Here is a 14,528-nt window from a genome sequence, read left to right as displayed (position 1 = left end):
GGATTCTCACTACAGTGCAAAATTTGGTGGAATTTCTTTCTAACAAAAGGACAGTTCAAACAAAGTAGTCAAACAGAATCTCTGCTCTCTTTATTTGTCTTCCTTGTTATCAACACCATAAAGGTAAAATCAAGCAAGCTGGCTCAAACAATAACCATTCTGGCTGGTATTCAAAATGTTCCCCGTCTGCATCTCAGAATATACATATATAAGTGCCTGAATAAATTCAAGTTCAAACCCCATGTCTCAACCCAGAGTGAAAAGAGTACAGTAAACTCATAGTTATCTAGCATATCCAGTTACACAAATTTGCAGGTTGCATTATAATTGGAAATAATTACAAACCCAAACTTTATTAAACCGTTAATTCATTATATGGAATCATGCCAAATAATGTGATCTTGTCACTGAATAGGTTGGAATAGCAGTAAGGCTCTATACTCAAATTCTGGAGGTCCTCACTTCAAATCTTAGTCAGGGCACCAGCTATCCTGACTGAGGTATTTCATGGTTCTGCTCAGTCCCTCAAGGTAATATTATATTTAAGCATCCTGTTGCACTCCATACGATAAATGATATAACCTCCGTCTCAAGTGCAAACAATATATTCTTGTATCTTTGATCTTGCTCCCTACACTACATGTTTCGGCCTCAGACGGCCATCATCAGGTGTATCATGTATCATCACACGTAGTAAAGAATAGCAGCGGCATGCACACAGAAAGACCACACAGGATAACACCTATACAGTGTGGAAACAAGAACTAGCCGCTGCAGCACTTCAAACACAGGGCGAATAACCCTAACAATTTTAAAATTTTAAAATTTGGACAAGAATTTAAAAGTTTAAAATTAGAACTAAAGATTTTATTATGGTGCTATTACAATAAACTCAAAATTAACGTGTGTGAAGTAATCTACGGGTGGACAGCTATCAACGAAGTAGAAGTTGATAATGACAGGGAGAGTGTTTTAGATGTTAAATTTTGAACTGGGTGCAGTGTGACAGCGACGTGAGTGTTATACACCTGATGATGGCCGTCTGAGGCCGAAACATGTAGTGTAGGGAGCAAGATCAAAGATACAAGAATATATTGTTTGCACTTGAGACGGAGGTTATATCATTTACCCTCAAGGTAAATGCTGGGATAGTACCTCAATTAAGTCACACCTGCTTCCTTCCAAATCATTTCCAATTCATCATCCATCATAATACCTCAGGACATTACAAAATCCAGCTATTCACACTGTCATTAAATAACACCCCCCAAAAATGATGTTGCAATATTTCTCCAGTTTCACTGACATAAGAAACACAAGCTGTAGTTCAGTTGGTGGAAATCACACTGTTCAAAGGTAACCAGCATTAAATAACGAATGGCTTAATGAGAAAGAGATCTATTGCGTCCTTAGAAGCAAGCAGAGCACATCAAATCCAGAAAGTCACAATCATAAACTGTACATATTCATAATAAACAATAACAACAGTAACAATTAACAACAGTGTCAGATTTGAGGCTTCCACGGCGGTNTTTAAGATCATTTTAGTGAAAGTTTCATCCTTCAAGGCGTACCATTCACTGCTGAAATACTAAACAACCTGCTTCCATGGCCGAGATACAGGGCGCCCATATTATAAGGTAAGGTTATAAAACCACCATTTAAGATCATTTTAGTGAAAGTTTCATGTTCCTATCTCATAGAATTTAAGAACAATGATGAATAAATAATTTTCGAGCAAAATTTAAATGGCCGGCTGAATATATTACCGCAGGAGCCGCGGCCGCGGAATTTAAATGACCACGTCAAAGGGTTAATAATACATGATGAACTGGGGCAATATTTGAACTCTGAACTCTATTTCAAGTTAGTACTTAATATGGACCAAATGTAAATCCACCATACAACAGAATTTAATGGTAATATGCATTAAGTATCTGACACTAAATTAGTTTGAGTTCTTTTACCAAATTTACAATGTTGCAATTCAATGCCTTCATGTTTGTTACAATACTTGTAACAACTATGATGATCTTACCAAGTATTCTTAGATAATGACTGAAAAGATGTACCAACCGAACAGTCATAAAATGGATACCAAGATTTTAACAGACTAAGGGTTTTGTCGTTACAATTATTGTAACAATAATATGAATGACAATAACTTGTAGAATAACTGTTTTCTTTGTAAAAGTTAATTGTATGGCAGTTTATGGAAAGTACATAACTTGGGTAGTGGTATTTCTTCTACTGGGCTTTCATTTCATAGAGTATTTTCAGATACCACTCAGCTGGACCATTATCACTGTTGTTTCAAAATGGGTTCCTTATTATATATGCACATTTTCAAACTGCAATTACCCAATTTGATGCATGTAAGTACATACATCTTAGTTCTGGATAACAATGGTGACACATAAATGACTCAATATATATTTTCATTCATGTTTTCTTTAAGAATAGGTACTACAAATCTGTTGGTTAAACCTACATCAGATTTTTTTGAATTCTTAACACCACATTATTTAAGGGATGCCACATATTTTGACTATACATGAAATTACATCTCAACTCTATATTGTAGTCATCTAAATTTCTACAATTCCCTACTCACAACCAAACTACAACAAACGTTATACAATACATCCAACCACCAGGACTATTATCACAAGGCTATTTATTTTGTTTAATATTACATAAATACTGCATCTCAAATATAATATTCTATATACATCACTAAATATATTGGGCACTGTCACAGGCATAAACAAATGCCCTAGCAAGATTAATGACTATATGACCCAGATGGTCCTCTCTTTGATTTTACATCTCAAGAATGTTTTAACTGTAACTAATATACTGTATATGAAAACTGTACTGAGAATTTATCTTCAACAGCACAGCCAGCTGAAAATTTTTGTCATGGACTTCTCAATGTTACCTTGTAAACGTGATAAAACTCGAAAAATAAATACAGCAAATCTGTACTTCATACTTAAAAATTGGCACATATTTTGTCATGCAATTGGATGGCAATTCTTAGGCAAAATCCAAAACGTGTGCATAAAGATTTTGAACTGATCTGAAAAAAATTACATAAAAGCGAATTTACAAAAGTATGTAATATTGTTCCAAAGTTGCACCACAACTTTTGGCACTTTATTTCCTCACAAGTACACACAGTACCAAGAATTGTTTCAGTACAGTGTATTTAGATGTAAAATTATCAAAGTTTGGGCTTCATAAATCCATACAACAGTACTACTGTACACACATTTTTATTATTAACATTTGCCTCTCTTGCTATGACTTATTAAAGATTACCTGCTTCTTTTACGACTCCAGACTTTATCTATTAATTACAATGCTAGCTGCAGGAACAATAGAAACTATCAGTTAACAGAGCCTTAAATAATTTCCAATGAGTTTTTTCAATGCCAAACACATCTTCTCCCTATACTGAATTCTGGTCAATGTTTGAAACATGCCTGCAATTTTAAAAGCCAAGCCTAATTTGTCTGCAAACTTGTACTGCTTTGAAACTACTCATTCTTCAGTTACTTCACTGGAACTAGCTAATGACAACACTTAGTAAGTTATCAGTAAAGAGCAGCACAAATGTTCAAGCTACCCTTATCACATGAAGTCAAAACTTCCTTGTCAGCCCTATGGCCTCAAAGTAAACAAGTAACAGAACACATTTAAGCAACAAATTTCATTATTAAAGAGGTAGATTGTCTTCTCCCTAATATTCCTGCTGAGCAAATATTTCTTGAGATTACAACTTGAATAATAAGCCCTTAACCAAGAGAAAATGAAGCTTGCTGACCATGCAATCACTCTTTCAACAGATGCTCTCTTTGCACTCATAAAAATCTCAATTTTCCAATGGCAGAGGTGGGAATAACACAATCTGGCACACAGGAGTGTGTTCAATATTTCACCTGAGGGAAATTTTATTAAATTCTCCATAATTATGTCCTGCCTCATTTCATCTGCTACCTCAATATTCTTTATGTAATATGTATTTGTGCCACAGACTAAGCCTTTGTTACCAACCACACTGCATAGGTCCAACTCAAGTACAGGCATATTATTCATTAACAGATTATATCCTACACCTGAATCATAGACGTGTGGGTCTTCTCAGTGTGTAATGTTGACCTCACATGGACTTCCTGGAACAGAATTTTCCTGATAACCAACTACAACAGACATGTTGCCTTTCTCCCTCTAAGCACAAGATTCCTTTTCAACCCCCTATTTGCTGTATCAATCTTCGTAACACAGCTCTTCCACTGTTCCTCAAATTCAGCTGGAGGAAGGCTGCTAAAGAAATGCAGAACTTCACGGATCAACTGAATCTTATGCACATTAAACTGGCGCTTGCCCATTTTCCCATTCACGTTGCAGAGGATGCGTTCCTCAGTTGAAAACAGGATCTTCATGAGGTCACAAGCCAACTGCTCCAAGGTTCGAGCCTTGGCCCACGTGGACAGCACCTGAGCTCGTGGCAGCAGACAGGCATATGGCAGCTTCTGGTAGGGGAGCAGGAGGTCCAGCCCTGACCCATCACCTTCGCCTACACACGCCACACAAGACAACATGGACGTTAGTCGCATGCTCTCAATGGCGCTGCTCTCCTATGCCCAATTCAACAACTTTACAGAACGTCCAGCTTCTGAACATGCTTCTTACTTAACAGCACAGCCCAACACATGACTACTCTTGAGCCAAAGTAACAAATTCACAATTGAAAGTTGAGTATAAAACACCATACTTATGACCATTACTGTTACTATACACTCAGACTAATCATTACCTCTGCTATTAGCACTGAGTTCCCTGCCAGAATGAAGCAGAATTACACCTTTATGAACACAAAGTACTACAGCTTATCACAACATATATAATTCCATTAGTTTATTAATATCACAGGCAACAGAACTTATTTGTAGGAGGTGATGTCAGTCTGTGTGCTTTCACAATATAAAAAGAGTAAGCCATCCAAACACCAAAAATATAATTACATTCCCCATACAAATTAATTCACAGCCAAGAAAATTACCTAATTTGGACAAGAATACGTAGCATTTAACACACAACCTTTTATTATATCTTTATTGGAATATAATGACAATATAATTCCCATTTAACATTTCTCACCTTGTTTAGTGTTCCAATTTATGGTACCATTTCAGTTATCTCGGTATTAAATTCCACCATTTAATGTCTCATCAGTTCATTGTTCAAATCCACTGTATCCTATACAAACCTAAAATGAGGACCCCACAGTGCCACTGATTTGAAACTTTGAACTAAGGACAGTAAAACAGTTGCCTTAGTGAACAGAAGTTTTAGTGTGGCACATCAATTCTATAATCCTCAAATGTTTCAAAAGACACCTAACTTATACCAAAACAATTACAAACTGCTGTGACAACAACATGCACAAAACACAGCCTATAATATAATTCTACAACATACTCATATAAAGCAAGACAACAGAGACAGCAGAAAGAGAGCATTTTCCAGTCCATAAAAAATTAGAATAAAAAACATCCTCTCAGTAACACTAAAACATTGTCAACTGAGAATGGTTGGGGCTAAAACAAGCCCCTACGAAGATCTTTCAATGCTCAACAACTCCTCCCATGAAAGCTCATTCAAGGTTGACCACTTCTCACAAGTTAGGAAGGTTGCAGGGCTTTTAATATCATAAACTTCTTACTGTGCATTTAAAATTAAAATTAAGCAGATGTTCTGTATTTGTGTAACTCAGTTACTACTTCAAATTACATATTAACTGAATTTTTAACAATCCACACTAGACAACAGACAAAGCTGGATCTTCTTAGATGAATAATGATAATTATTTTGAATAATGCAATGTAAAATTAATGGAGTATTACTGTATCTTATCTTACCATGCATTTGTACAAGTACCATTCATCTATAGCTTAATGGCTCACATTCCAGTGGACACAGCTAAAACAGAAAACACCGACATCTCAAAAAGCTTCCCTACCACTGGTTCTGTCTTTTCCACGACTGCCTGATGACTATTTCAAATCTACATTCTCAATTGAAATCAGATATACACCTTCAATTATTTGTAATTGAAGAAGGCAGACAGGCATACTACAATCATCACATTAATCCTATGGAAACTCACTACCATTTTATATTCATTTCAATCAACCATAATTTCATTAAAATAATTCATCTTACTTTCATGTATGCAAATCTAAATAAAAATTAAAATATAATTCAAACATGTTACTTGTACATAAAATTAAAACACCTTTCAAACATCATTAACTAAGTAAGATTTGAGGCTTTCACGGCGGTGACTATGAAGAAAGCAGTCTTCTGGGATTTGGCACCGTGTATATGTGGTGTTAACCGACGTTTCGGAGGAACGTATCGCCCCCATCTTCAGGGTAGAAGAAAAAGTATAAGAATTCTGCAAGCGACAACACCGTGAGAAACGGTACCGTTCCTCCGAAACGTCGGTTAACACCACATATACACGGTGCCAAATCCCAGAAGACTGCTTTCTTCATCATTAACTAACTGCTATGTTTCCTATAGGTGGATTTATATGAAACTTTGAAACATATACACCTAAAGCCATTTTTCATTACCTGCAGCATAACAGCAATATATGAAAAATGTTTAATAATGTTTAATAAAATGAAGCATGGAATAAATAGTCGCTTTTATGCTTGAACACAAAATGCAATAATACACACAAGATCAAAGGGAAATAATTTTCTTAAAAATAAACAATGTTAATATTCATATGCATTATGTTAAAGAAAAATAAGTAATCTATGATTGGGTGTATTCTGGAAAAGTTACTATTGACCTCAAGTTTACCAAATACATAAACCTGCATGCATTTTACCTTTCTCTGCATCCAAATACTCTAACATAACAATAAACTGCACTTCAGCAGTGTCTGTATAATTATATTAAAATACAGAACTCTTAAAAAATGAAATAAAGATTAAATACGAGTAACATCATAAAACTAAATTCGCTGGTTGGTCTATACTAGATTATATAACATTCTGAATTATGTGATGAATCATTGATTCAATTTCTTCTTAAACAAATGTTATTCTTTAATTGGTAAAGTCATTTCAGAATGTCTGCCACAGCAATGCACAATTTTTTTAAGAAATAACAAAATGAGAAGAGGATATTATCATGTAGAAGAGAAATATTTGATAAGATTACTACACTGTCATTAAATAGGGAATAACGGTTTTAACTCACTGAATTACATACCTTAAATTTACAACTAACATTAGAATATCAGTGTAAGCCCAGGTCTTGAGATCTCTTGAATCTGTGTCAGCTAAGTTAAGGCATAACTATATCTTAGAATTATCTGTGTTGTCCAAGACACAATTACAATCACAAACTACAAAATGAATTGTTATATGTATATTTAACACACCCCTGGCTGGATATATACCTATAGGGTCTGATACTGGATCTGGCTGTTTTAGAATGCAATGTTGTAGAAGACAAAGTGGAGCAGGGGAAATTGTATGTGTACGAACAAACTCGTAGATGTACAGAATTTCAATAATCTCAACAAAGTGGCCCATGAATCAACATGCACTTACAGTTTAAACTTTTAAGCACAACCTATTCTGAATGAAACCAAAAAGTTTGTGATGGTATATTAATAAAATGACTAAATCTTACTGACATCCATCACCCTAATTTTTATTTAAAATGACATTTAAGAGACTGGAATGTGTCTCAGGAAATGTCATTTCAAATAAATATTATTATTACAGCTCACAAATTCATTCATCTGCATAACAAGCTGTGTTCAAAATAAAAGTTTCAACAATAAACATGCTCTAATTCACAGGCAATTTTGTCATTATTACTAAACTGCATACACTTAACAGGCACGTTTTTATATGTACAACTTCGCCTACACCACTTTCCCTTCAACAGCAACACATTTAAGATTACCCAATACCAATGACAAACCCTGTGCATGTATATGTGTGTGTGTACATGAAACTCAAAGTTTAAAAACCAAAATAAAACCTGCAACTAGATGCTACCTTGAGTAAGTTCCATATATTCACTTGTTAAGGACATATAGTACATCACTGTAGACTACAGATATATCACCAGTTCAAATAGGTCAGGCATGTTACAAAACAAGGCTGGTTGTCATGTGATCAGTACAGTAAAAAATTGCATGAAGAAGCTTAGTTTACAAAAAGTGATGCAAATAATTTGTTTCAACCTGCAAAAATTCATAATTTATTTATATAAATCAAGTTTCAATTGTATGAAATATTATTCTAATCATGTCTAATGACACATTGAAGGTATCTTCTTTCAATTCTTCCTGCTTGTTGGGAATAAACTTATAAACTATAGTGGAACCTCGCATAACAAGCATAATTCGCTCCAGAATCTTACTCGTAATGTGAAACACTCATTAAGCGAAGCAATTTTTCCCATATAAATTAATGTAAAATATGATAATGCATTCCATGCTGAAAAAAAATACTCAAAAAATTTTATGTATAACGTTTATTCAAAGAAAATTATATATACATTGTTAAGGAGCGTGAATCATCTTCATCTTTTCTTCTATGCGGAATGAACCAACCTGGAATGCGAATTTGATTTGCAGAAAAAAAAATAGTTTATTATTTATGATACATATCTAATTCTTTTTTACCAGAAAGCTCTCTAGAGACATTTGTTTTTGCTGACACTTCAAAATTTGGTGGAAATGAGACACAGCATTATCATTAAATAAATTTGTAGCGCACATAGCCACTGCCTTATTAGGGTGATGCTTCTCAATGTACAATGCAACAGTTTTCCATGCTTTCAGCATTTCTCTTGTTGTGCCAGAAGATTGTTGCTTTGCTGTTACCTCCTCCTCCTCCTCCTCCTCTGACAAACTCTCCTCCACAACTTCTTGCTGTGAAACAAAATGCAACTCCATAAGCTCTTCGGTGGTCAACTCTTGGCTGTGCTGTACAAGCTCATCGCTATCATCGTTATCCACCTCCAGCGCCATGATCTTGGCCAAAGACACAATCTTGTCGACTACAGGCTCCACAGGTACTATCTCAAACCCCTCAAAGTCACATTCGACAATGTTCTCCGGCCAAAGCTTCTTCCAAGCAGAAGTGAGGCGAAAATCACTTTTGCCTTCTCACAAATGGTGTTCTCGTTAATAGTCTCGCCTTGCAATTGCTTTTCGTTTATCCATACAAGAAGCAACCTTTCAACATCATCGAGAATATGTAACCGTTGTGTAGATATTCTTGTCACTACCTTTGAAGAATCTATCTCCTTAATCTTGTCCTTGTTCTTGAGGATAGTGCAAATTGCTGATGTAGACCAATTGTATGTGCGTGCTAGATCAGCAACGCTCACACCTCATTCTTGCTTTTCAATGATTTTACATTTCATTTCTACGGTTATTTTTATTCTCTTATGGCTGTCTTTTTCTTCAGGGACATGTTTGCAAGGATTATTAAACTTGGCACAAAAAAAATCACAAATAATATGTCTGAACACAAGTTTGGAAAAATGTGTTATCACAAGCGACACTAAGATGCTAGCGGAACAAGTGCTAAACACAGCCTGATGTAGAAAGCACACAATCCAGGACTTCCCCTCTCATCACTCATTATGCAAAACGTCGCTCGTTAAGCGAGTAATTTTTTTCCAATTTGTTTTGCTCGTTATGCAAATTACTCATTATGAGAGGTGCTCATTAAGCGAGGTTCCACTGTATATGGACTGAGGTCATGTAAATGTCCTGACCATAAAACATGTATCAATTTTTGTCTCCAAATATCTGGCAAAAATGTTTAAATGTGAAATTCTACAAATAACCAGCAAAATCCTTAGACTCAGTTTGCATGACTCCAATTTAAAGAATAATCAGAAAAATAAAAACAAGTAGTACATAGACAGAAAAGTTTGTCTGACATTAAGGGAGGAACATAGACTAAGGGTGTTTGAGAACTGGGTATTGAGAATATCTGGACTGAAGGGAGATGAAGTGACAGGAGGTTGGAGAAAACTGCATAATGAGGAGCTTCATAACTTGTACTCTTTTCCAAGTATAATTAGAATGATCAAGTCAAGGAGGATGAGGTGGGCAGGGCATGTAGCACGAACTTGGGAGAAGAATAATGCATATAGGACATTGGTGGGAAAGTCAGAAGGAAAGAGACCACGGGGAAGACCAAGGCATAGGTGGGTGGACAATATTACATTGATCTTAGAGAGACAGGATGGGATGGTTTGGTTTGGAGTGGACTGATCTGGCTCAGGATATGGACCAGTGGAGGGCTCTTGTGAACACGGTAATCAAACTTCGGGTTCCATAAAATTCTGGGAAATTCTTGAGTAGCTGTAGAATTGGCGGCTCCTCAAGCAGGGCTCAGCTCCATGAGTAAGTAAGTACATAGAAAAGAACTAGAATTCATCTGACAGTAACAGCATGCTGCATGCTTACAAGATAAAGGAAATCATTTCATATATCACATTTTGAAAACCAGTCAAGTTTCCTAAACAGGACTATTTACAACTGTACTAACCACACTAGCCTATGACAGTAATATATATGACCATTTCAGAGCAGGTGGTTCCTTGCATGCTAATATGATGGAAAGCAAGCTACGTGGCTTAGTCAACCTCATGTATGCCGCTTTCTTGTCCTTAATTGATACTTTCTTCACTAACAATCGCGGTTAAAGTGATATAAGATTTAAAATTTAACAAATACTAAAGTACAGTGAACTCTCCCACACTGCTACTTCACTCACAGCCACCGCTATCCCCGTCTTGGCAACATAACATGCTAAAACACTGCAATGTTCTTTGCAGCAGAAATGGATAGTGCTCTTTATGACTTCCTACATTAACATACGAATACAGACATTTCCGTTCACTACATTCAATATACTTCAACAGCATGCTCTGTTTTTAAAAATTCTTCCAATAAACCATGCACACCAATATAATGCTTATCTCAAGTACTCACCACAGTGACTTAAACATGAACTAAACATGAGACAAGAGCAAGAATTTGAGAAGGTTAGCATCAAATAAGATAAACAAACAAAATATTGCATAAATAAAGTGTCGGTAATGTTCAATTAGGCCACGCCATAGCTCAAGCAGTTAGTTGCTGGCTTCCCACTGCGGCGGCCCGGGTTCAATCCCAGGTCTGGTCAAGTGGGTTTTGTGGTGGACAAAGTGGCGCTGGGACAGGTTTTCTCCTAGTACTTTGGTTTCCCCTGCCAATCTTCATTCCACCAACTACTCCACATTCACCCTCACCTATCATCTGGGGCTGGTACATTATGCCAGAAGTGGCCGCAGTACAAGGGACTTAGTCCCACTCCACTAGCAATAAAAAAAATGTTCAATTAAAAGATCTCCATGAAATATTTTCTTTTTTGCAGACAAAAAGTACATGTGTTACTGCACTCATTCTTACAGATGACAGAAAACCACAGGTGAAAGCTGAATCAACCTATTGTGCAAGGTAATGGCAGATTCCCATCAACCCTTGGTTCAATATACTACACTGAAATGATACTTTTCATTTTATTACACCACTTACTTGGCATTAGATATAAGGAAGGCATTGGTAGAATTTTGTGTAACACAAACTACAAACACAAAGTGTTATGTAAAATGAAACCCATATGAGAAAATTTTCCATCAAATATTTGAGCAATGCACACTGCTCACGTGGAGTTTTGCAGCAATCATCCAACCCTTGTCTAGACATAAATTCTTCCAACAGACAAATATGTGGTGTTAAAAGATGTATTAAAAATACAGCATTCTGAAAGACAGGTATCTCTTATTTCAATACTGAGGTTTGGCATGGCCACAAAATGGAACTATGAGTACTATATGTTTCACACTTCACAGACTATCTGAATTAAGTTTTTTAAAGCTTATTTATCAGTTATGGTTTCATGGCACCCCTTGTATTTCAACAAGCATCATTCTTGAACAACCTATGACTATCCATTCAAGTGATTTCAGAATGACTGTGCAGCAAACATAAAATTATGCAGAACTACAACTGATTTCTTTGGGATCCTTAAATTATAGATACTGTATAAACTATCTGAAGAAACAAGCACCAGATTTTACCACCTTGCCAGAATAAAAATGATATGCCTTTAGACCAGACGCATCATCTTCAAGGCAAGAGAATTCTTACCAGTCTTGTACATTTAACAATATGTGGTGTTGACAGTGGGTTTAAGATACATCATGGAAAAAGACATCTCTCTGTGATAGTGTGTGTATCACTGGGTACCAGCATAGTCAAGCTTCATAACAGTCTATATAGCAGACATGCATACACATGTTCAGAGGCTGGTTTCAGTGGTCAAAACGGCAACTGCGATTGAGGAGTATATTACTGAAGAGCACCATTCTATTGTGCATATTTTGTTGCCAAAAGGACTCAATGCAACAGATATTCATAAAGAAATGTTTCCTGTTTACGGTGGGAAATGTTTGTCACATAAAGTGGTTCACAACTGGGTCGAGAATTGGAGCAAACGCTTCACTGATGACAAAGAGGTTGAAACGAAGGTGCAGAAGTGGCTGAGACAACAGTCAATGAGACTTCTATGCTGCCAGTTTTGACACACTGGTAAAGTGCTGGGCAAGTATATCAATGTTGGGAGAGGATATGTCGAGAAATAAATGTTCTTTCCAGGTTTAAATATGACATGTTATACATTTTATATCAATCTGTGACCTGTTTACTGACTCTCCTTTGTAAGTTAATGGACATTCAGGCAGCTGACAGAGAATATGAGAGGGCATACATGTTTAAGAGATCGAGGAACTGGAAGAGAGGGAGGCTCGATTATATGTGGTTCTGAATGACCAAAATTTAGGTGATGACAGCAGTAATGAATCAGAGCCTGAGGGTCATGATGATGAACATCACACTGCTGATGGAGATATCACTGAACATGCATCATGGTACTATACCATCAGCCATGAATTGACTGAAAACAGCTGAAATCCTAACTGGGGGAGTCTGGAAGAGGTAGAAGAAAGATAAGAGGAAGCTGAAAGATCATCTTGGTTGCCTGGTTTTGCTGCCACAAGTGGTAATTATGAAAGCACAGTTTGTGATGGTGAAGCATCCTCCTCTATGACAGCGCCCCTTACCCATAGCCAGGAGAAAGGTTCATCACTGACACAGATGCAGGTAATGTCAGGACTGGAGGGGTCCCTTCACAACTACAGGATGGACAGGACAAAGGAACAGCCTATTACAGTAAGACAGTGAACAAGGCTGAGTGAAATTACTGCATCACCCGATGGGAACTACTTGCAATTGTGATGAAACTGGAACATTTCCATTAAGTACCTCTATGGACAAGAGTTTCACCTGTGCACTGACCACTCTGCATTAACCTGGCTCATGAGTTTTAGGAACCTCAAAATTATTCAACTTTGCAGGTACAATAGACTAATCAGTGGCCGACATGCCAAGTGGCCCCAGCTTCTGATCAACTTATCCATATAAAACAGGATACATGCTCATCTGACATATTTTATTCAAAATGACATGATTAATAATCTCCTTAAATTTGGCCACTTCCTCCCAGAACACTATGCTTATATCCCACTAGTTCACATGACCATGTTGTGTCAATAACAAAAGATGCAGAATTTGGAGACATTAGTTGTGCAATATTTTAACTAAAATTCAAATGAAGATTAAAAACAAATCATTTCAAAGCCTATTTCTTCTTAATACATACAAATTGTTTGCAGAACAAATTATTACACATTTTGTGGTTAAAAAAAAAAGATAAATTAAAAGCAAAAAGGGCCGCTAAATGAACCAGAAACACAAAAAAACAAAAAAACATTAATTGCTTGTCCTTTGGGAAACAGGGTGTTCACAGACATCTTCTCACATCATAAATGTCACACCAGGATGAATGTTACTGATGCATACAAGAATGTCGGTATTACTTTGTCTTAACCTACTATTTTAATAGAAACATATATCAAGATGTAAAATTAATACTACAAAACATATCACAAAGAATGCACTACTAATAAAAATTTATGTTGCTGATATTGCAGATATACACCTAATACACAACTATCCAGCTTGCTCTGGACTCTGTATCATAAATTTCAACACTGTGGCTGATTTCACAAGATTTGAACCAACGCTTTTCATATAAAACACTACATGTTTTGTACTTCACAGACAAGACAATCAATTAAACTTCTTTAAAAGTCTTGCCATTCTTAAATTCAGGCCACATAATGATCACCATTCATGTATGTTTTCATAAGAAATGGAGTAACTATCAAGAGAATTCTTCCTGGATCTACGAGTAATATCATGAAATCCAGTAAAAGTTCACTTATGTTTCAAAGGAACATACTCTCTCCATCTTCAGGGTTGAAAAGTAAGCTAAGCAATAATCCAGCAAGAAGTAGCC

General features: G+C 36.1%; 1 protein-coding gene across 2 annotated transcripts in view; it reads right to left on the bottom strand.

Moving 5' to 3' along the window:
- LOC111868369 (protein bric-a-brac 1) overlaps positions 1-14,528 on the bottom strand; it is a 49,293-nt gene that overhangs the window by 21,344 nt on the left and 13,421 nt on the right. Inside the window, exon 5 of one of the 2 annotated variants that reach the window (XM_023858954.2) lies at positions 1,829-4,582. The exons of the other annotated variant lie outside the window; for it this stretch is intronic. Coding sequence (XP_023714722.1) covers positions 4,206-4,582 — 377 coding nt within the window. The 3' untranslated portion in view covers positions 1,829-4,205. Of the gene's footprint in view, positions 1-1,828; positions 4,583-14,528 lie in introns of those variants that run through there. 2 annotated transcript variants of the gene reach the window in all.

The sequence above is a fragment of the Cryptotermes secundus genome, unplaced genomic scaffold (assembly GCF_002891405.2).
Source record: "Cryptotermes secundus unplaced genomic scaffold, Csec_1.0 scaffold2443, whole genome shotgun sequence".
NCBI lineage: Eukaryota > Metazoa > Arthropoda > Insecta > Blattodea > Kalotermitidae > Cryptotermes > Cryptotermes secundus.
This window is presented reverse-complemented; position numbering and strand designations above follow the sequence as displayed.